Here is a 24,530-nt window from a genome sequence, read left to right as displayed (position 1 = left end):
TATTTAAATCTTTGCTTGAGAAACACATTTTCGAGTGAACGCCCAGTTTTGACTCATAAGTCTTAATTTGGCAACTTCGCCACGCTCTCATGACACTTGTATAATGTTTATTATGTTCACATCAGTGGTAGGACCGGTGTGAACGCAGCCATGCAACGATGACGCGTGGTATTTTCAATACTTTCTTTCTCGTCATTTTACCAACGACAAACGTCAAACAGCTGAGCGAGGTGACTGACTGCTTGTTGTGTGGCTTGTGCTCTTGTGTTCTTTTATTCAGTATTTCAGGACATTTTTTTGTGAAATAGTGTCCCCAACAATTATTGCTCAGTTTATAATAAGATATATTCAGTATGAGTGAATTGAGTCAAGCGGAGGTAAGTAGAAAAAATGTTTTGTAAACGAACCTTGGCGTAATGCGTATGGACAGTCTAATTTCGTAACAAAACAAAGCGTTGATGCGTCGCACTAGTGCGAGATGAGGAATTAGCACGTGTCTTTGGACATGAGGATGTCTCTTTATTACAGATACGAAGACGGCGCTTGGCGAGACTGGGTGCTTTAAGTGGCGCAGGCACGAGCCCAACCCCTGCGAGCCCACCCATCACCCCTGGAGCTTCTGTGCCATCCCCCGAGGTCAATCCATCGCATCCACCTCTATCCCGACTCTCGCCCGCGGCGACGCCTCGCAGCTCCATAGAGCCCACCACACCAGATGCCACAAACACAAATCAGGAGTCAAATTTCTCAGATGAAGTCAGTAAACGAGAATCAGATCAAACCAAAATACCTGCAGATGGCTTAATCGTGACTGAAAAACCAGATAATAATTTGTTAGACGAAATGCCTGACACAAAGATGACAGATTTGTCTCAAACCAGACAATATAGCAGTTTTGACTCTATGGGTGATGACACACTGTTGAGTTGTGGCTCAGTTCGTGTAGGAAGTTTGCCGCAGTCCACTGTTGGTGGTTCTGAAGGAACATCTACACGGGAAGACAGTACATCCAGATCAATATCTCCCGCACAGTTTGTGGAGCCTTCTCCTGTGAGACCCAGACCAAATGTGTCACCAAGTTGCTCACGGCGCTCTTTGTCCATGGAAGTTGATGACTCATCAGAGAAAAATTTACAAATTGAACAGCAACAAGAGCCTATGGAGGTGAGTATTTTAAAAGTATAATTTTACATGGTTTAAATCATCCTTCAGATTTTTTTTTATTAATTATATATAAATACTTAAAATTTGGTTTTTGTTTGTAAACTCTTTGTAAAATCTCCAATTTAATTTATATGAAAACAAATCACATATTCAGTTTATTCTGGTAACCTACTTTTGTTCTTTTGTCTTTCTTATGTTATGTTTCATTATGTATTATTGTAATATTGATTCTAATTAGATTTATACTATATAGTATATTGATACTTAGATTCCAAATAGATAATTTTAAAAATTTTACATGATGGAACTTATTCAAAAGCAATTGTGCAGGGCTTAAGAATTTTAATGATTACAATAGGTGAATGCAAAAAGTGTTTGAACACAAAAGGGAAATGTATTTATTTTATTTGAAACATTTCCACCATAAAAAATATATACTGAAACAGTTCAATCTACAAATATATTTATGTATTTTTAATGTGTACAGCTTACTACTGGTCAAATATTTGCTATTCAGCTGGGGTTTGTAGGTACGATTATTTTGTGTGTTATGTATCTTGTATAGCTGAGCAAGATTTATATTTTTTTATTCTAGTACAATTCATAGAAAACCAGGTTCAAAAGAGATTCTTATTTTGAAACCTGCAATTATGATATGTCTGTGTTTACTTGTAAAATGAGTTTGGGATTATATTCAGCTCTTTTGTTATGAGAATGTTTATAACGGGCTAGGTATGTTTATGTAGGTGTATGTTAAATTGTCAATGTCTAGAAAACTGTATAAGTACGTAATATCACTCTTTTTTGATTGCCGCACCAAAGGATGCCGAAACCAACAAGGCACGCCCAGGTGGCGTTCACACACGTTTACGCAACATTTTGGCTCAGGCCAGACAGAAGCGATGGAAGGTACGAAGGGTTGAAGACATAGTTTCATTAATTTCCATACAATATCTATAGAAGTGCAACACAACAGAAGACAGGGCGGAGGTGTGGTGTTGTCTCCTCTGTTTGTTATTTTTTCAGTTGACTTCACCCTCTTTCTTGTCTTTTCTGTCTGACCTGCGCTTTTATGTTGTTAATGCTAATATTATTTTTGTTTCCTGTGTATGTGTGTGTACTTTTTGTGTAATTTCATTCAAATCTTTTTTTATAAATGTTTTCTATTAATTTTTTTATAATAATTATTAAGGTGGAAGATGACTCTTCAGCATCTCCAGCTCGTAAGATCTATCGATCGCGAACTGTCAGCTGCACCGAGATGACCGAGGAGCAACTACGGCACATTGTAGCTAAGATTTTGCAAGTCTCTTGGTCAGATGAGATGTCAGGTAAAATACCTCTTTATCTATTTATTATTTTAAGAGTTGACTGCATTTAAATTCAAATATGTTTTCCTTAAACTGTTATAAAATATATTAACATTTAGTGTTCTCAGCAACATTTCAAATATCTGACCTAATCAACATTACATTGTATTAAAAATTTTTGTTACAGGAATGTTTGTGCCATCGGTTGCAGCAGCTTTACTTGACAATCCTAACCTAAGTTTACAAGAAATATCATCCCAAGCCATAATGGACATCTTATCTCAAATAGCAGATGAGAGTGATCCTTTGAATCAGAAGCTTATTGCTGTGTCAGAGACATCAAAGCGATTGAGTGAAGATTGCGGCGATGATACCCTGACTAGTGGCCCGCTGGGGTCCGAAAATGACGCCGAAAAGGGCGAGTGCCCCACCCCCTCTCTTCCTCTCCCTAAAACCATTCCCACGCAAGGCCTAGCAGTTAGTTACCTATTAAGATTTTACAACAACATTAACTTGTACGAAAGAGAACATCCAAAGAAAAGTTCAGAACCACCTTTGAGTGATCACTTGCAAAGTTTAAGGACTTTACTTGTTAATTATTTGGTGCTAGTGCTACAAGGAGGCATGGATTTGGAGAAGTGCAGGAAATCACCCCTTCTTCCATACATTCTCATTGGGAACGCCCCAACCGGACTCATTCCAGAGTTACTTATAGCGACCTACTTGGATAAAGAAGTTTTTGAAGAGGTAAGATTCACTTGTGTAAATAACTGTATTATTTCAGTTTATGCTAATTGTCAGATTTCGTTGTTTGTTACCAATATGCTAATTACTAAAAAGTTCCTATCAAATTGATGAAGTACAAGAAGATTCTTTCTTTGTAATAAAAGTGTGTTTTTAATAAAATTGACTAATTAATGAATTCAAAATAAATGTTAGGTATTCATCCCGCTTCTTATGGGCATCCGCGAGTACATGCGCCGCTGCGTGTCCCCGCTGGTGGGCCGCGGGCACGGCGCGGCGCTGCGCGCGCTGCGCTCGCTGTGCGAGCTGCGCGCCGGCCCGCGCCACGCGCGCCGCCCCGTGTGCGAGCTGGTCGCGCGGCTGCCCAGCCTGTGCCCCGACTCCATCACCACCTCACCCGGGCGGGAGATCGCGAGGGTTAGCTTCCTCGGGCCATTCTTTGCGGTGAGTACTTTATTTAAATCAATCGCTAGCTTCTTCCTCCTGGCTTTAGTCGCGGTTGCATTCTCACCATACTGGAGAGGAGCACTCAGCATTCTGGATTGGGTGAGTCGGGTCTTTACACGAAGCGAATACCGAAACCTAGATGTACGTAGTACAATGGGCGGATGGGCGGTCTTATCGTTTATAGCGATTTCTTCAAGACAACCTAAGAATGGAGAGGAAAATATACACCGCATACAGACGACGGTGCAAGAAATAATATGAGATAGTTTACAATAAAATTACCAACAGCTTTTGTTTCCAAAATAAACTTTGCCGTGGGTCTTCCTTGATGTCATAAATTATTTCATACCACTGACAACCTTTATGACTACGATGAATCAAAAAACTGAGATAAAAAGTTTTCTTTATCAAAATGACAATCTTGGATTGTGACAAGACTTAAATTTATGTGTTCACAGGAACAAGAAATTCGCTCGTTAGTCAAATTAACGCAAGTCTTATCTGGCGCTTGAGTAATGCAAGGAAGTCGATAGCATATTTTATTGCTCATAAAAAATATCAATAAAGCAACTTTAAGATGGATCAATTAAATATTTAGTTGTGTTTCGTCGTTTTGGTTTGAAATATGATAGATTCAAAAGAATAAGTAGAATTTTCTTCTTGACAAATTAGTATCTAGCTGTTTGTCAGCTAAATGTGAAAGTAGTGGAATGTCCAGTGCACTAAAGAATCACATTAAAGCGAAAAGGAATTATACATTTTTGAATTCATTAGTAACAAAAAATAAAATGTATCTATAACATGTATCGGTGTTGTAGATATCTTTGTTCGCGGAAGAGAACCCGCGCCTCGCCGAGCGGCTGTTCGCCACCGGCTCCGCCGACCGCAGCCTCGCTTTCGCACTGCAGCGGGAGGTGGAAGCCAGCCGCAACACGTTGCACAACATTTGCCACAACATATTGCTCTGCCCTGACGCGAGGGAACCATTCCTCAATTACTTCGCAGCCCTTCTACAGAGAAACGAAAGAAGGGCGCAGTTACAGACCGATGAGAGATCCCTCGCTGGTGAGTTATTTATCATTGTATTGATGAAAGAAACAGAACAAGTTAGAAATCTTCCTTAATGGTCTTTAATATTAATAGATGAGTTTAAAGAAACGTGTTACGAAACCTGTTAATTCTATTCGAATTTATATTTAGAAATTAAAACTGAAGCTTTGGAAAATTTAGTTACGTGAGGCTTCTGTTTTACATTTTTCCGTTAGATAGTTCAATATTTTCAGTGCACATAGTACGAATATCTTAACATCTACGTGGTGAGCACAGTAATAGCCGCGTTTTACCTGAAATAAAACGCATATTAAACTACTTACCTTATTCAAAGCTTAATAATGAGATAGGCGTGTGATTTCCCGTCATTTATAAAACCTAATTGATCTACTCTTTATCCGTATTTCCGGTTGCTTCCTTTCGCCACCAGGTGGGGGTAGTGTGCGCGTAGATCAGAGCACGCTGCCCCTTCGTCATTGCGTTTTGTTCATAAGGATGTCGACAGCAGGCAGAGCTAAAAAGTTAAGCTTTGAATAAGGTAAGTAGTTTAATATGCGTTTTATTTCAGGTAAAACGCGGCTATTAAACCACTTGACCGTTATTCAAAGCTTAATAATGAGAAGTGTTTGTTATCGCCTGGTGAAGGAACAGCAACCAAACGCCAATGTGATAATCAACTCTGTTCTGTCACGGATTCATAATGCTTTTTGAAAATATCACAGACAGGACAGGAGTTGTCAGTTTTATACAATAACAAACGTTGTTCAATGTCCTTAGAAGTTATATATTATTTCTATGTATATTTTTACGTAACTTCAGTATGATGGAAGAAGGACATGATATCAGGTAATTAAGTAGGATACAAGTGAAACAATATAGGTACGTATATAAACGTGGTATTTAATCAATCACATATACAATCGTTATATATTTAATAATATATATATATATATAAATATATATTATATAACACAGCAATGCGATACCATTTGTAGAGTATAAATATCCACTACTGGAAGGTGTTATATTTACTAGTTATATATAAATCAAAAATTACCTATACTAGATTAACTTTAATGTTGTATGGCAACAGTTATGAAATTAGAGTAAAATCAACTAATTTTAATTCACAACCTGAAAAAGGTTTGTAACTGAACACTCATTATCATCTGTACGAACTTCTTTCCTATAAAACTTATGAAATGTGTTGGCAGATTTCCAATTACCGCGGGCTAGAATTTCATCAAGAGGGAAATTTTTCAACCAATTACTTGATGCTACTGCGGCTCTGACACTACCTGGAGTAGCATCTATTTTAGCCATTTTAAGCAAGGATTTTATCCAGCCGCTTATGACCGTACGAGATGCTGGCTTTGCTTCGCCTTTTGTTGTAATAAATAATGACTGACAATTCGCCTCAATTCTTCTATCCTTAAAAATTGTTATAGTTTTTTCTACCCATAATAGAGGATTTAATTTACTATCTGAGGTATTACATAACAATTTCCAGCCCGATTGCTGGTGGTTGGCACTGTCAGTTTTAGACCCGTAGACTGGCCAAAAAACAAAATGTTGACTCGTTTTAATTAAATGCAAAGGGTCAACCTGAAGAAGAGTCAGATCGTGGACCCGTCTTCCTGAGCAAAGTAATAACAAAGCAGCTGTGTGACGAGCTACTTGAAAAGAACTATTCTCGTCAATTGAATAACTACTAATAAATTCTTTAAGATTATCTATATTCCAAATTGGGGGCTTTTCAGGTCTGGGGTTTTTAATAGATATAGCTTTTAAAATGTGTTTTACTACAACATTTGAACTCAAATTATTAGATGTGTTGCATAGAGTAGCAATGGTAGATTTGTGTAGTTGGATAGTACTGTATGCATATTTTTTAGTCAAGTAAAGGTCTGCTAAGTATCTAGCAAGGTCTGCGGGCAATGGCGTTTTTGGGTCAATATTATGTGTTTCGCACCATGAACACCAATTTCTCCATGCCACATTGTAAGTTCTCTTTGTCGATGAGCGCCAAGAGGATTGTAATAAGTCCAGTTGTTCTTTATTCCAAGAGTTTAGGTCCGTACTCCACCCCGACATTTCCAGACCTCCAGGTTGAGATTCTGGACATCTGGCGGGTGCTGTCCTGTTGATGTATCTATCAGGATTTTGTGAAGATCCCGCAAGGTGAAGGGAGGGGCTAGGGCTCTGGCCCTGAGATCTGCTCTCCAAAATACTTTCCTCCACCGTGGGACTACCAGCAGATATACTCCTGAGCATTGGTTGAGGTGTGCTAACACCTTGGGCACTAAGCACGGGGGTGGAAACACCCAAGCTAGTGGAAAATTCCAAACTATGCTGAAGGCGTTGTGAACTGCCGCTTGGTGATCGTTGAGATCTAGTGATGCATAACTGGGTACCACATGGGCTCTGTCTGACGCGAATAGGTCTATCAGTGGGGTGCCCCACTTGACAAAGATTTTCTCCGTTATCTGAGGGAGAAGATGCCATTCTGACGGCAGGCGTAGTCTTGATAAATGATCCGCTTGACTGTTGAATCTCCCGGGAAGATAATTGATCTGATATTGGATTTTGTGCTTTTGCAAGAAGGTTAGAACCTTGTTCGTTAGATGTAATAGAGCTCTGGACTTCGTGCCCCCTTCCCTCCGCAGATAAGACACTACGGTTTGATTGTCGCATTGCATTAGTATTGAGCTGTAGCTTATGATTGATACAAAGTTCTGAAGAGCGTAAAATATTGCCAACATTTCCTTTATATTGCAATGTAGATTTTGTTCTTCTTTGGTCCAGATGCCGGAGAGAGGAATATCGTTTATCTGTGCCCCCCAGGCCTGATCTGACGCATCCGTCGTCAGGAAGTTGGTCGGAGCTGGTATATGCAAGGGTCTGGATCCCTTGCAATTGTCTATCCACCATAGAATGTCCGCCCTGGCGCTTTCTGGAAGAGCGTACTTTTTGCTCGTGTTTATTGGCAGGGATAAAAGAAACATTTGTGTTTCTCGATAGCGTAGTCTTCCTAATGGGATCGCGAAGCTTGCGAAATTTAACAGTCCTATCACTACTTGTAGATCTTTGACTGAAACGTTTTCTGTGACTAGAAGTTGGGTTAATTTCTGTACTATCAAGGAGGATTTCTCTTCCGGAAGAGATATTTGGTTGGACCATGGATTCCAATGGATGCCAAGAAACGTCAGAGACTTTTGAGGAGCTATTATAGACTTTTCGAAGTTTACTTGCCACCCTAGATTGCTGAGAGTCTCCAACAGCATGTCCGTGTGCAGTTTTAAAGTGTTTCGACACTGATTGGCTATTAAAAAATCGTCTAAATAGACTATAATCCGCACGCTTTTTTCTCTCAGTGTTTGAGCTATCCAATTCGACAGGGTTGCAAAGATTTTGGGTGCCGTGCATAGGCCAAATGGGAGGCACGTCATTTGGAGTAATTGCCCTTCGTATATGACCCGAAGAAACCTTCTGTGGGAGGTGGATATGCTCAGATGAAAGTACGCTTGCGATAAGTCCACTTTGCACATCCAGTCTTTTGGCTGGAGGAAGTTTGGGACCCGGTGAACGTTTATCAAGCGAAACCGGTCTGCCGTTATAAAACTGTTTAATCTTTTCAAATTGAAAATTGGTCGACTTGAGCCGTCGCTCTTTGGAGCGAGGAATAATGGGGAAATGAAGCTTGGGGAAATCGATGCTTCCTCTAACACCCCCTGACTTATCATTTTTGTCACTATTTTGGTCATTTCCTCGCCAGGTGGAGTTACACAAGTTCCCTTGAAATTTGGAATTTGGAGTGGCGGTTTTCGAACAAAAGGTATTCGGTACCCTTGTATTAACTGTAAAATATGGTCGGGTGCCCCCATGGTTCTCCATTTGTCTAGATAGAAAACTAATTGACCCGCCCGAAACGATTGGTTGTCATTGTTTCGACTTCCTGGTGTTACCTCTATTTGTAGAGGAACGAAATGGTCTTTTTGTGCCACCCCTTTGCCCTCTGGGAGCAGACGGCTCTGGCCGTGAATTCCAGTAATTAGGTGGAGGGTATATTACTTGCCCGTAGCTCGACTGATTCGGCGGTGGGGGCGCATGGTCGCGAGATGTGCTCGGATATGAGAACGCACTATTCGGGTATTGACAATAGCCAGGTATTGGGTTATAACTATTAAATCGATTAAATGAACCCTGCGCTACGTTATGGTATTCCTTCCTTTTACTTTTTGACTGAGGAAGGCGGTTGGAACCGAGCTTATAGGATTTAGAACTATTAACTGGTTTCGTAATAGGATTAAAAGCTTTACGTACACCACCTACTTTTTCTATGGTAGAGGTGAAAGAAGATTCCTCAAATATGCAAGTAGATGAGGGTGGAATTTTATTTAGTGTTGATTTAATTAAAGGGTCACGAACCTGGTTAAGAATACCCTCTCGGCGCATTTGAATGATTTCTGCTCTGTGGCCACAAACTAATTGCAATAAATCAGACGAGACTTTGTGAAAATCTCCCTTCAAGAATAGTTCCTCAACTTTTTTGCACGCTAATGCAATCCAGTCAGGATCACAAGGCTGCGTCTGAATCCAAGTTAAAAGGTTACGGAGGAGATTTTGTAATTCCTCATTTTGTTTCAAGACGCAAAACGTTAAGGCTGCGTATGCTTTCTCTGGATGAGCATAGTAACGTAGGTTATCATAAGATTTGATTTCGTCGTTTACTTCTAAATTGACAAAACCGGGGGTATGCGCATAAATTTTTTTGGGTGTCGGCATAACGAATTTCGGACCAAGTGTCTGAACCTAACCTCTGCACTTCATTCAACATTTTAAGGAACTGAGCTGGCGTTTTAGGAACTGCCGGTTCCTTTAATTTGGTTTCGATACCAAATGTAAAACCTGAAGTAGGATTTTCGGAATTAGTAGTACGAACTGGACTATTCTCGGTTTGTTCGTACAATGTGCGACTAGCATTCGAACTAACGGACACATTGTCATAATTGTCACAAACAGGATGCGTCTGCGCTGCTTGAAAATTAGGGTTGTACATCAAGAAGTTCCGAAGCTCACTAACCTCTTTATTTAGTTTCTCGTACTTGTTTGATAACCGACGTCCTTTCGAGTTGCGATGACGGCGGCGTTGATGTCTCTGTGGAGACTCCGATGACTGATCTCGCGAACTTGAGCTGCTGCTGCTGCTACTGCCGGAGCTACTAGGGCGTCGCCGTCTTTTTTGCGCTGAACAAGCCCGATCTCCACGCATGGTAGGCACGTCTTTGTCCGACATTGCACTATGCTATGTGAAAATAAAAAACAATGTAAATCGATAAAAACTGAATTTTTAACGAACGGTTTAAAACCGTTGGTATATTTCATCATTAATTTTTAGGTAAGAATTTTATTTTATTTTATTCACAATAATCAAGGAATGATTATTACCGTAGAATTTTTTTTTTTTTTTTTTTTTTTTTTTTTTTTTTTTTTTTTTTTTTTTTTTTTTTTTTTTTATATATATTTAAACATTAGGGGGTACTCACCTGCTTAAAGCAGATACCAATTTGAATAAATTCTTACCAGTTGATGTTCACTCGACGGGAACTAAAACGCCAATGACGAAGGGGCAGCGTGCTCTGATCTACGCGCACACTACCCCCACCTGGTGGCGAAAGGAAGCAACCGGAAATACGGATAAAGAGTAGATCAATTAGGTTTTATAAATGACGGGAAATCACACGCCTATCTCATTATTAAGCTTTGAATAACGGTCAAGTGGTTTAATAGGTAATTGTAGCGCTTACGAGATAACAATTTTGTGATTAACTGCAAATGTTTTCTCTGAATTATAATGAATATTGCTCTTCAAATCTATCAAAGTCATATCTAAATGACCGCCTACTATATCTCATTGTGAGCGATAATTTTATAATTACTTACCTTGTAATTAAAAAATACCGATAGTGCAGAAGTTAAACTGAAACATACATACAATCACACCTCTTGTCAAGATTCCTGCATACTTCTCTTATCTTCGACGCTTCATCCACATTCATAACTCTCTTCATGCAAGCTGAAATATATTTTAACGGAATAAGTACATACAAGATAACCAAGTGTAAGTAAAACCTTGCAGTGGTTAATTCATCTCTTAGAGTCAAAATTAAAAGGACTGTTTTCTTAACTGCTATATCTTAGAACCGAAAAGTTTTATGTCGAAAAGTAAAATCGTAAAATTTTATAAGACTCATATTCCAAGCCTTCGTCTCAGTTGCTTGATTTAGTACTTAACCATACATCTAACAAGTAACGTCATCATACGCATCGACCGACAGCTTATCTGCATGAATAAAAATGTAGTTCACACTGTAAATGTTCTACAATTTCATTAAAGAAACTTTCTCTCTTTCTTACTTTGTGTTGCAACAGTCTCGAGCCAGAGACGAACTATAACGATCGTCGTTTTCATTAAATTAAATGAGGTCGTGTCATTTTAAGGCAATCAATAGAGATAGCCGAGCGCGGGCTGACGACAACAAATGAAAAAAATTTCAATGCGTAGTTCGATGATCCGTTGCGTTTAATGACTTGCGAAAATAGATATTTTGTTCAAATGTCGCTCACCTACCGAATCGCTTCTAATAGACTATTCCAAATTGGCATACACCCAATTTATTTACTTTCCAAGATTAAATCCCTGTAAATATTTGTGTTTACTCCCATAAACAAGTTGAGGATATTTGAGTATGTCTCGGATATAAACAAGTCTTAAGTTGAGTCAAATTAACCAGGTTACGCGGTAAATCGGTTGTTATTGGTTTCTTGTTGTTTTCCTGTAGGAATTTGTGGAAAACATTTCAGATACTTTTGTTAAATGCGTTTTTAGTCGTAATTTTGTAGCTGTCAATTTGCCGTGCTTTAACTTATAGAATGTACTTATCTTTAAGTTTACATTTTATTTGTATCCTTGATAATACTTAACTTCCTACAAAACAACAGGCACGTATATCAGTCTTATCCGTTCCCGATCATTTTCTAAACTACAAGATGAAATCTTTTGGATAGTTCTTTAGTTATACATCTTTTATTTAACAATAGTACTATATATTTTCTATAGGACATTCTATTCATCTTACTTGTAATTTTTGTGCGACCAGTTTAATGACTATTCTCGTTTTCTGCTAAGTAAACACTTGTGACCAAATACGAGTAAGTTTCAATGTAAAAGTAACCTTAGTAATTGTGATAATTTTATTACGAGTATTGTCATACGGCCAATGGATGGTACATTCCTTATACATCATATTATTAAAACCTTAAAAATTTCTTAAAACAGGCGACGGGTTCATGTTGAACGTTTGCTCGGTGCTACAACTGCTGTCCGTGCGCATCAAGCTGGAGCGCGTGTACCCGCTGTACACCTTCCAGCCGGACTCGTGGGCCAACGTGCGCGACGAGACGCGTTTGTACTTCACCGCGCAGGAGGCGCAGGATTGGCTCGACTCTCTCAGTGAGTAGCAGTGTAACAAGTAACACACTTCATGTTATGTGTGTACTTACTTCTTTATTCCATTCGGAGTAGACAAATTCGTGAACTGAATGATAAAAAAAATTAAAGATTACACACAAAACAAAGCAAAGGAGGTCTGGTTTTTGAGTAACTTTACAATAGTACCTATATGTCGGCACACGATTTCGAAACTTCAGAATTTAACTTGCTTATGACTCAATTAATTGGTTAGAATCGAATCTAGAGGCTAATTTACTTGGTTATATTAAAAGTTATAGGTACATATATATCAAAATAAAATTTTCCAACTTAATTGTCCAAGATCGATCCATTTCTCTCGCACGATAAGGAGAAATTAATTTAATTCATTTTGGATAATATCTTGATTGCGTTCAATAAACTTACACTGCAATAGAGATTTACTGAATCATATACGTGTGACACCACTAACATAATGTTTTTTTTTTGTCATTAGACAACGACCCCGCCCACAAGTGGCCCGAGGCTAAGTTCCAGACCGTCTGCTGGTTCCTGACGCTTCACATGCATCACGTGGCTCTCATACCCGCACTTCATACGCACCAGAGGCGAATTCGGTAACTATCTTTTATTTTTTCATTCTTAATATAAAAATATGTTTGTTTTTGTTACCTTTTTAGACTTCTCTACAGGATTCCAGAGATTAATAATTTGGTATCGGCTGCAGCTCCATCCAGAAGTAAAATAACATACTTTAACTTAGAACCTAGAATATTCACACATTCCACTAAACGAGTGATCAAGAGAGTTTTAAACATTTATACAACATGGAACAGAGTCGCTATAAATATTTGTCCCATATCCAGACAAAGCGATTCAATGGTTATTTCTGTTTTCCCGCGACGCATTTGAAAACAAATAAATGAACGCATCATGAACAATACGCACGACACGATATAATGACGTGTGCACTTCGTACTGGATAAACTTAATGTAACTATTAGCTTATAAACATTCACACATAAGTATATCACGTCTTTATCCCTTACGGGTTAGACAGAGCCAACATTTTTTTCGCAAAAACTGAAAGGTCACGTTTAACTGTATGGTTTAATGATGGAATTGAGGGTCAAATACGTTGCTAGCCCATCGCCTAAAAGAAGAATCTTAAGTTTATTAGCATATCCCTTAGTCGCCTTATAAGATCTCCATGGGAAAGACATGGAGTGGTCCTATTCCAGTGCCGGGAACCACACGGCACGGATCTTCTATCTATTTAAATGAAAGAGAAAACTGCGACCGACGGTTATGTCAACCTGAATCGAACATGTGGGTTCTTTATGTGGTCTAAAAGAGAGGATTTCGCAAATTGCTACAAGTAATTATAAACTAAATTTAGCCACTTCATAGTAGGTTTAAGCAGAGTTTCAATCTTTCCGCATCTATCATCTCCAACAGCAAATTCATACAAATGTTTGTATCGTACAGAGCGTTCCGCGACCTACAAAAGGTGATAGAGGAGTTGGTGGCGGCGGAACCGCAGTGGCGTAACAGCTTCTCCGCGCTCCGCAACCGCGAGCTGTTGCGTCGCTGGAGGAGGCAGATCAAGAGGCTACACAGGTACGGCAACGAATACAAAGGTTATCACATCTTCTGAAATTACATGAGTATGTTCATTCGATGTGATTGGACCAATGTTAAAAAAAATATGTCCAATTCGACATACCAAGGTCCAATTCTTAATAAAGGTGGTAGTCTTAATTTGAGTGTCTGTTGACTAACTATTCACAAGTTATAGCTTTTTAATGTTGTTGTGACTTGGATTATTCGTGGATTTGGACTATTATATTTTATCTTATACCTATACAATAAGCTTGTCCTTATAGAAGAAACTTGTCAGTTAGGATTCCACTTACAATTAAATTAACGCTCATTACAAACCTTTCGTGAACGTTCTTCGTTCAAAGAAGAGTATGTTCGTAAATAAACGTTCATTAGTCTTTCATTAATTTTCATTCATTCATTGCACTTTCATTCATTCATTTCATTCATTCATTCTCGTTTGACCTGCTTTTGTCCAGATCGCGCCAGTGCGCCGAGACAGCGCTCCTCGACGGCGAGCTGATGCGCCGCAGCGTCCAGTTCTACTCGTCCGCGTGCGCGCTGTTGAGCAAGCAGCTGGACGCCGCGCTGCAGGAGCCCGGGCCGCGCGCCGCCGCCTTCCGCGCGCTGCCCGAGTGGTACGTGGAGGACATCGCCGAGTTCATGCTGTTTGCGGTGCAGTGAGTGTCATTCTTCTAAGTTACTTGCAGGTTGACTAAGCAGATATACAAGGAGAGTGTGTAGGGAAAGGTCGGAGTGGGAAGACCTACACGAACGTATCTTGATCAAATTAAGGACGTCCTGGTAAAGGGTCAGGTCAAAAGTACCCGAAACCGCCGAGCTTGCATGAAGAGAGTTATGAATGTGGATGAAGCGAAGGAAGTATGCAGAGATCGTGGCAAGTGGAAAGAGGTAGTCTCTGTCTACCCCTCCGGGAAAGAGGCGTGATTTTATGTATGTATGTATGTAGTTGTAGATAAACAACCCTATAGGCAAGTCAGTTGCTCTGCGTTAGTTTGTGCTAATCGATGCATTTACGGTGACTTATAATATTGTAAGGAACTTACACAATCAAGGAAATGGATGTGTGATCATGATGGTGGTGTGATCAATATGGGTTAATCCGTTTATCCGAAAACCTTTATAAGGGAGCTTCTCTTCAGAGAGGTGAAGTCCGGTACCGCGACTTAACGATTGAAGGTTTGATAGGCGTACGTCAAAAATATTGAACGACTCTCTCTCTAAGGGTGTATGTGCAAATACGTAAGACCTCAAATGCTTCAAGCTCACAGAAATGGCAGAACCTCCCTTCAAAAGACATAATATCCGCCATAAACAATCATGTGTCACTATAATTGACTGTTCTCTTTCTCACACAAAAAATATAACAAACTATTCACCTTCCAGGTATGTGCCACAAATCGTGGCGGACTACATCGAGGACCCAATAATCACCTGGCTCCTGAGCGCCATATGCCACTCCCATCTGATCAAAAATCCATATCTCGTCGCTAAAATTGTGGAGGTTTTGTTTGTTATCAATCTGTCTGTACCGATGAAGCTCAAGAATGTTTATGAGAAATTCATGGATCATCCAATGTCTCAGACCGCTTTGCCTAGCGCTCTAATGAAGTTTTACACAGATATAGAGACGACTGGACAGAGCACCGAGTTCTACGATAAGTTCACTATAAGATTCCATATCAGCATCATTTTGAAGGGGATGTGGGAACGACCGATACATAAGCAAGTGAGTGTAGAATATTATTTGTATTGTAAGGTAGTGTCGATAAATAGTTGTTTTTAGAATGAAACTTTTTTACGGCTAAGCTAGTGCCTCATTTTATTTCTGAGACTAGTGTTGGTCAAAACCTTCACACTCTTAATTATCAGGTGTCAGTATTTAATTCATAGAAAAAATATTGTAACAATAAAGTCGTGTAAGAACTCAAGACTGGACGAGACACGTTCCTGATGTATGAGTCAATTACATACATAAAATCATGCCTTTTTCCTAGAGAGGTAGGTAGAGACTACACAATTAATACTAAGTATTATTGAAATGAAATGTTATATTGCAAGTTTGTGTTGCAGGCCATTGTGAAGGAGTCCCGCTCGGGGCGGCAGTTCGTCAAGTTCATCAACATGCTCATGAACGACACCACATTCCTACTCGACGAGTGTCTCACGGTCAGTACAATAATATATGATGATGAACCGGTACGTCAAAAGTTTAGACCCGCAAAATGATCAATTATATAATATATTTTTGAAAATAGGATACAAGTATTTTACGTGACTATATTTAGTGCTCTACTTCTTCTGCCTAAAGGCGTACAAAACTGTTGGATTCAAAAAGGTCCTTTCCTGAACTAACTATTCGCCAAATGTGTCATGATCTCTTATCACAGTGAATTTTTGATTTTATATTCAGTTGTTTTCTATAAAAAATAAGCTATTATATATAAGGCTGATGTGCGACCGCGTTATCAGTGGGAAAACTTGCTTATTCGCAGTACCTGAAGCGCATCCACGAGGCGCAGGAGGGCGGCGCGGGCGGCGCGGAGGCGCGCGCGCGCGCGCTGGCGCAGGACGAGCGCCAGTGCCGCTCCTACCTCACGCTGGCCAGGTACTCTGCTGCTCATTTTAATAAACTTTCTCTATTGTATTACATGCGCACGTAACGTACCTTTATTTTTGGGTCGCTCGGTGACCACGGATCATAGTAAATTGATTCGAAACGTCTGATAATATAAAGGTATGTTAATACTTGTAGTAATTATAAATAGGTAGTACCTGGGTGACCGAGCACCAAAAATATTGCTCTTAAATAGTATAGGATTCAATACTATGATTTAATACTTGTTACACAAAAAATCACAAAATAAAAACAAAAAAGTTTCTGTTCTCGAGGCAATTTTGAAAAGTACTCTCTTAATGCAACCCTTGACTATGGAACCACACACCCAATTTGAGATCTCTAGATCCAACGCTTTTCGCAGTGTTCGAGACTTTTGAGGACTGCACTATTGGAAATTTGCAAGATGAAGTCTAAAGTGTTGCAGGCAAACTTACATAACGACTATTCACTCTTGCCTTGATCAATCCCGTATGAGGGAATTCCATCCCCTCACGCATGTCCTTTAGTCGCAGTATATGATATTCGCAAAACATCATAAGAGCAAGACATTATAATCTCAAAATAGCACATTCTCAAAATATGATATTCTCAAAATATCATAATAGCTAGATATCATATTCGCGAATCATAATGTTCCCAATACATCATATTTGCAAAAAAGCTAATACTCAGGAAATCATATTCAATCAAATATCATATTCGCATTTCACGATATTTTTGATCCAAAAGTAACATCAGCTACAATAAAACCAAGACTGCGTTTAATTGATTCTTGTCCTAAAACGTGGTACTGGCTGGCCATTTATTTTCCTTTATTATTTATGACTAATAATGACAGGAAAAACGTCAACTTTGATTAAACATATTATTTATTGCCTCAGAGGGTAAAATACTTTGCTTTAATTAGTGTTTCTCTGCTTAGGCATAAATATGGAACAATTCAAATGTAATAATAATGAAATAAAGTTCATCAAAAGTCAAAAAAATAAACCGGTGTTACTCTATCAGGGATACAGGTACAATTTCTATTTAAAAAACAAATCTGGGACGACAAACTGGCGGTGTTCTAAGCAACAAGAATGCAGAACGTCAATAACTCTCAACGCCAACAATGAAATTATCAGACCCGCTAAGCATGTCTGTGATTCTCCCAATTTTACAAGCAACCTAATAGATTTGATTGTTGATGACTGTAAGAATGAGGTGTGCACCAATTTTACTTCTGCGCAAAAGATTTTTGAGAACAATATTTTAAAACACGATTTCAAGGGTCAAGAACATGAAATACCAATATTTGCGTCAAAAAAAGATACTCTGTACAGAGCTAGAAATAAATATTTAAATATGGATAACTTGAAAAAAGACTCATTTAACATAAGACTTCCAGATAACTTAGTAGGAGATTTCTATTTATACGACGTACATGAATCATTTGGCCGTATTATATTTTTTTCAATGTTGACACGTGCAGAGATACGTGAATATTTAAAAACGGTATCAAGTATTTACGGAGACGGTACGTTTAAGATTGTACCTAAGCCGTATTATCAACTATACAGCTTACATGTCGACGTGGCACGTACTGAAGAAACAATTAATTTTATTCCAATAATTTTTGCTTTACTTCCCAACAAACAGCAAAAAACGTACGAGTGCTTTTTTTCTATACTTAAACTACAATTCGGATTGAACTTAAATATGTACAAGTGCGATTACGAACTGCCTGTTGTTAAAGCTGTAAACCAGGTATTCCCAAATGCAACCGTCAAAGGCTGCTATTATCACTTTTGCAACGCTGTTTTCAAAAAAAGCAAAGAATTCGATCTCTCTGCAGAAAATCGAAAAATTGTGCAATATTGTTCATTGTTACCACTGCTACCATCAAATTTGATACCGGAGACATTCTACACGATTATGGAAATGTCATCACGAGACCGAGACATTAATAAATTTCTTGATTATTTTAATAATCAGTGGATGAAAAAGATAAGCAGTTCTATATTAAACTGTTATGATCAAAAAAACAGAACTACAAATGGAGTCGAAGGATGGCATCGCCGAATTAATAGTAAAATTCCTAAAAAGCCAACATTGTATCAATTTATAGCATTAATGAAAAAAGAAGCAAAAATACAAAAAGTAAAACTAGAAAGAAACAATTTACATTTTGCTGACAAGAAACGAAATAAAAAAACGATAGACAAAAATAAAAAAATTAAAAGTATCGTCAATGATTGTGTACTTAAAACAATAAGTCTTCCGGTATGTCTAAAACGGTTAAGTGTTTTACAGAAATATTAGTAGTAAATATATTTTGAATATAATTAATAATAATAAGAATATTTTTTATTTTGTTTTTTGTAATAAGAATAAATAATTTGTTTTGTAATACCTAACAAATAATACTATGTTTCGAAATAATATATCTACCATTTCCAGCACTTCCAGCGGTCACCTCCTCCGCTCTTTTTTGTCTAGCTACATAAATTTTTGTCATATATCGTAATATATCAATTACATATGCCTTACTGTACTTAGAATATAATGTTTTGAGCTTATCATATTTTGCGAGTGTGGTATATTGCGAAAATCATATTTCGTGAATGTGTTTTTACGAGAATCTTATGTCTAGCTATTATGATATTTTGAGAATATCATATTTTGAGAATGTGCTATTTTGAGATTATAATGTCTTGCTCTTATGATGTTTTGCGAATATCATATACTGCGACTAAAGGACGCATGTTATGTTTTTCACTATCTGTAGAAAATATCTACAGATAGTAAAAAACATAACAATAACACTACTCATTACAAGTAACACTAATTCATCAACCAAAATATATAATATAAAACAATAAAACAATCCAAATTTACAGGGAAACTGTTGACATGTTGGAGTACTTGACGGTGGAAATCAAGGAGCCATTCCTGCGAGCGGAACTGGTTGACAGACTGGCTTCCATGCTCAACTTCAACCTTCAGCAACTCTGCGGGCCCAAGTGCAAGAACCTGAAGGTATGATATTGCTGTGAATAGACTTGTTGTGAAAAGATTGTAAGACATTATAAAGAAAGAAAGAAGATGAAGAAAGCCATGATCTTGGTTTTCTTTTTTCCTTTTCATTTTCCTCCTAGTTACATCTTAGTATATGTGCTACGTTGTATACTATTATTTGAGATAATAAATCAATAAAATAAAGAATCTTTTGTCGCCTTTAACGACAACAATGGAAGTTTCGTGAACCACGAGACTCACTTTGATTTTATTTGTTACACTATCCGATCACCACCCATGTCACTACCTTCTGGTTACCCTCGCCGACTCATGGGAGTTGTAGGTTGCTCTCGCGTTAACTTTTTCTAACAGCGCACCCAATCTTGACTACCCTACATTTGATTTGTTACAAACATAAAATAAGATGCTTGGTTTATTAATTGCCTTCATAAAGGTGTTTCTCAGTTTGACCTGCAGGTTTGCATTTGTATGTGTTTTTCCGCGAATATCTCGGGTTTCGTTGAACCGTTATCGATTCGGTTTTCAGGAAAGTGTTTGTTACAGTGAAGGTTTTAGAAATTTAACCGACTTCAAAAAAGGAGGATATCAATGGTGGTATCCCTCTATTTGCAAAAGAAATTGTAATATCAGTATGTACATTGTACGCGGCAGGTCCGGCGGCCGGAGAAGTATGGCTGGGAGCCGCGCCGCCTGCTGTCGCAGCTCGTCAACATCTACCTGCACCTCGACTCGCCCGTCTTCCACGCCGCGCTCGCCGCCGACGAGGTACCTCTAGTGTTACTCTATATTTCAACGATCATTACTTGCTATTAGGACTGTCTAGGATTGCTTTCAATACACATACAAAAATAAATGATTAGCTATATAGGTATGGGACAAATCACACAGTTTGAACTAGCACCAAAGTAAGTTCCGTACTTGTGTTACGGGATACTATCTTAATGATACTATCTATATATAAATAAAAATATGCCGTTACGAGACAGAGCCAACAGTCTCGAAAAGACTGAAAGACCACGTTCAGCTGTATGGTTGAATGATAGAAATGGTCATTTGATGGCCAAATTTGTGTGACATACATGATTTTTACAAAAAAGTCGATAAACTAACCGTGAATAAGTATTACATTTGTTATTAACGATTTTATACAAGTTGCAAAAAGAAGCTACAACAAAGAAATGTAACTATTTACAATAACTGAAACTTACATGAATCCTATACGAATTGATGTTTGTGCATACAAATTAAACAAATACTTGTTAATGTTACAGAGATCATTCCGCAAAGAGCTATTTGAGGAGGCGGCGGCGCGGCTGTCGAAAGCGTGCATCAAGACGTGCGCCGAGATCGAACAGTTCAAGGTGCTGGCGGACAACGCGTATCAGATTGCCGGTAAATATTGTATTGCCTTGTGTTATGTTATGTGAGCGCCATGTAGGTATGATTGACATACGTACATACATACATACATAAAATAAAATCACGCCTCTTTCCCGGAGGGGTAGACAGAGCCTACCTCTTTCCACTTGCCACGATCTCTGCATACTTCCTTCGCTTCATCCACATTCATAACTCTCTTCATGCAAGCTCGGCGGTTTCGGGTACTTTTGACCTGACCCTTTACCAGGACGTCCTTAATTTGATCAAGATACGTGTATGTGTCATGTAAAAAGTTAAGGTCAGAAACAGCTCAGAGTGAAAGCGAACCCGCGACATCTCGTCACATCAAATTGAAACGCTTGAAGTGCTCAACCTCTTGTAGACTCTTGTATTACAGCCTGATGCGGGCCCGCTTTCAAACTATGTTACCCTAAAAATCTACTTTGGTGTGCTCGGGCCTTTATTTTGTATTTTATATACTGTGACCTGGAGAAAAACATGACTTTCATTCAAACCAAATCATCGAGGAATCAAGTTTGTCTACAGGCACTTTTATAAAGTTTATACCCTTATTGAAGGAGAGACGCCGCCACCCGTTAGCAAAAGGATTTGAATGTGACGTGTCACCCCGATATTAGATCGTGCTTTAAAACTGATGTTTTGATATCATTGTTAAATTTATTCCTGATTCTTTATCTGTTTGCCATTTACTAAAGGTTGATTGATGACTAATGTCCATTGACATTAGTCATCAATCAACCTTGTTCAAAGAGGTTGACTGATAGAAAATTATTTTAGCATAGACATATACTACTAAAGTTTATTGAGCGGTGGTTGTTCGTTTCAGTGTCGAATCAGCACCTGAGCGACGAGTTCGCGGACGCGCCGGAGGAGTTCCGCGACCCGCTCATGGACACGCTCATGACGGACCCCGTTCTTCTGCCCTCCGGAAAGGTATATAGATTGTTATCTACGTACATATATATATATATATTCAAAATATATATATTCAAATAGTGACAGGTTGCTATCCCATCTAAAAGAATTCCAAGTTTATATATTATATATAGTTTTTCCATTGGTTGATTTTTTATTTCTTTGAAGTTTCATCGAAGGTTGTCAAATTTGAAAATAAAATGTAGTGTCTGTATATGCCTCTGGAACAGAAGCATGATATTTGTATCTTTATCAGATGATTGCCAAAAATAACCAGCACAAATTCCTGCATTCATAATTAAATATGTAACATTCTTTAAAATTCAAAATGTTAGGTTAATTATCTGAATTTTTTTCTGCTTGAAAGAGGCTTTTTAAGCTCGGGATTTACCTATTGAATACGGCACCCCATAAATGGTATGGAAATCCGTACAATGTGTGTGTAATTTGTATATTTTAACTGACAAATAAGTCATTCAATGTACATAAACGATACCAAATATGTATCAATAAACATGTGAAAAGCAACTCGTTGGTTTTCAGGTGATGGACAGATCTGTGATACTGCGGCACTTGCTGAACAGCGCCACCGACCCCTTCAACCGGCAGCCGCTCTCCGAAGACCAGCTGCGTCCAGGTAAATACATCCACTGGCGCTTGTTCATCTTCTATCGAAAAGCGTCGCAAAAACTTTTATTCATTAGCATCGGACACTTCAATGTCACTTAATAATTGTCATAATTTTTCACAACATTGGTTGACGTCAAATAAATTACTTAAAACTAAGTTTACTGCCGCTTCCAAAGCGTCAGTGCAGAAGAAGCGGTAACAAACTGCACTGCAGCATTTTCTTCAACAACGACAACTTCACAATTATACCTTGATTGACGAAATGATACAAAAATTTACACGTGTAAAATCTACCTTTAACACCCTCAATGAGTAGTTTATAAGACCACCTATACTAATACTGATAGGTACATACTTGAATTTATTTCTATTTTTCGTATTATTTTTTACAGCTACAGAACTCAAAGAAAAGATCAGTCAATGGCAACGCGAGAAGAAAGCTTCAACGTCGTCATAAGAATCCTAAGCCAACAATAAAGTCTGATGTATATAACGTAATGCATGTAGAAAGACTTCCTGGATATTTCCAGTGTACGGACTATTGTCCATGAGAATGTGAGATTAAATGCGCATGTGCATCATCATGCACCGGCTATTATAACATGGATGTGGCGACATGGTGATCTTTTCAGACGTTTATGAGCAGAATGACAACTCACCAATGAAAGAGTTTTAAATATCTTGAATAATAAAGTGAAATAATGTTGTACGTAATATATGTAAATTTAATCAGAACTAAAATTATTGGTTATATACTTTTTTATTTTAATTTATTATCTACTTACGACGATATTTTGAAGTTGCATTCTGCGCACAAATGCTAAGCTGTAAAACTAAGTGGAATATTTTTATGGAACCCATATTGTATCTTTTACTTCTAAAATTTACTATTTCCTTTATATGTCAATATTTGGCAAAATATTAAAGTAATTCAAATAAAATCATAGTATTAAATTGATATATTATGTATAATCACATCACATGTGAAGGCCTAAATTTCAAGAAATACCAAGTCTGGTCTGCATTGGTTGACCCTGAAATGTTTTGAACGAGAATGCTCACTATAACGTAACATATTGAGAAATACGAGCCAATTATATTGCATTTGGTAATAAAGCTCCACTACACAGCATGAAAGTCATTTCTATTTTAGATTAATTAGTCCAACATTAGTATAACTAATGATATACTTACACTGAAATATATAAACATTAGGTTATTGTATGGAATGTTGAAGACTTTTATTTTTGTGCAAAATGAATTTATTTTATGGATTTGAATACACAGATTTTAGTGATATTATGTTTAGTTTTTGTTAGCTGACATAACTATTATTTGTATCTTTATTATGTCAATGTGATTATGTTCCTTTTAGATAACAGATATCAATGTCTTGAAATGGATGTTCACTTGGGATTAGCAAATAGAACTCATAACATAATCAATACATTCACTTACACATATGATTAGAATAGAATAACCACAATATAATATAGTAGTGTTAAACAGATTATTCGATTTTCAAATATCCTCTGTCACTGCCAGTATGTCTACATAATGGTTTAGATCAGGCATTCCTAATGTAAGTCCATTTCTTTAAAATTACTTGGTCTCATTGTATAATAATTTGACTTGTATCTTTATATTATGAAGAATATGCTAGAGGTCTCTTATGTTGATATGTCAATAAAATATAATAATAAATAATGTATTTGTTTTTCTTTTTTCACAATTCACCTTGCAGAAATGTTTTTTTGAGTAAGGTTTTCAAAGACTATGCAGGGGACTAGGCTACTACCGCCTCAAAGGGAAGAGCTAGCCTAGGTGTTCCGCTTACGCCTGGGGAACCGCGGCTCTGATGATGTTCAGTCTGAGGTTGTATTTATGCTCTAATCTGTGAAATCTTTGTTTTGCGTAATTAAGATTCTTCTTTGCTATTGGCTGAGCCCTTCAATTTCTTCAGGATGATTAACAGTTGGTGTGTGACATAAGTGACTTACCACATAAGAAACATTCTGTGTATGTTGACAGTCACTACTCTGTCAACATAGATCTACTGTTGACTGTTGAAATATTCTGAGTAGGTACCTACAAGATTTTGAGGGGGTCTTCATAA

The 24,530-nt window shown here is 37.9% G+C and overlaps 1 protein-coding gene across 2 annotated transcripts; it reads left to right on the top strand.

The window, feature by feature from the left end:
• Positions 1-193: 193 nt before the first annotated feature.
• Positions 194-24,123, top strand: LOC106134285 (ubiquitin conjugation factor E4 B). Of its 2 annotated transcripts, XM_013334286.2 has the most exons (20): positions 194-377; positions 529-1,164; positions 1,987-2,073; positions 2,357-2,495; positions 2,662-3,221; positions 3,414-3,662; positions 4,484-4,730; positions 12,055-12,228; positions 12,704-12,824; positions 13,696-13,827; positions 14,289-14,489; positions 15,217-15,559; positions 15,904-15,999; positions 16,326-16,438; positions 19,330-19,468; positions 20,120-20,233; positions 20,740-20,860; positions 21,696-21,802; positions 22,328-22,421; positions 22,807-24,123. In XM_013334286.2, the coding sequence occupies exons 1-20, from the start codon at positions 354-356 to the stop codon at positions 22,869-22,871; spliced, it is 3,762 nt and encodes a 1,253-aa protein (XP_013189740.2). In that variant the 5' UTR covers positions 194-353; the 3' UTR covers positions 22,872-24,123. The 2 variants fall into 2 exon arrangements, with proteins under 2 accessions (XP_013189740.2, XP_013189741.2); XM_013334287.2 differs by lacking the exon at positions 1,987-2,073 and having other exon boundaries at positions 195-377.
• The last annotated feature ends 407 nt before the right edge of the window (positions 24,124-24,530 follow it).

Source organism: Amyelois transitella, chromosome 17, assembly GCF_032362555.1.
Source record: "Amyelois transitella isolate CPQ chromosome 17, ilAmyTran1.1, whole genome shotgun sequence".
Taxonomy (NCBI): Eukaryota; Metazoa; Arthropoda; class Insecta; order Lepidoptera; family Pyralidae; genus Amyelois; species Amyelois transitella.
The sequence above is the reverse complement of the archived record's forward strand: the minus strand, read 5'-3'. Positions and strand labels throughout refer to the sequence as shown.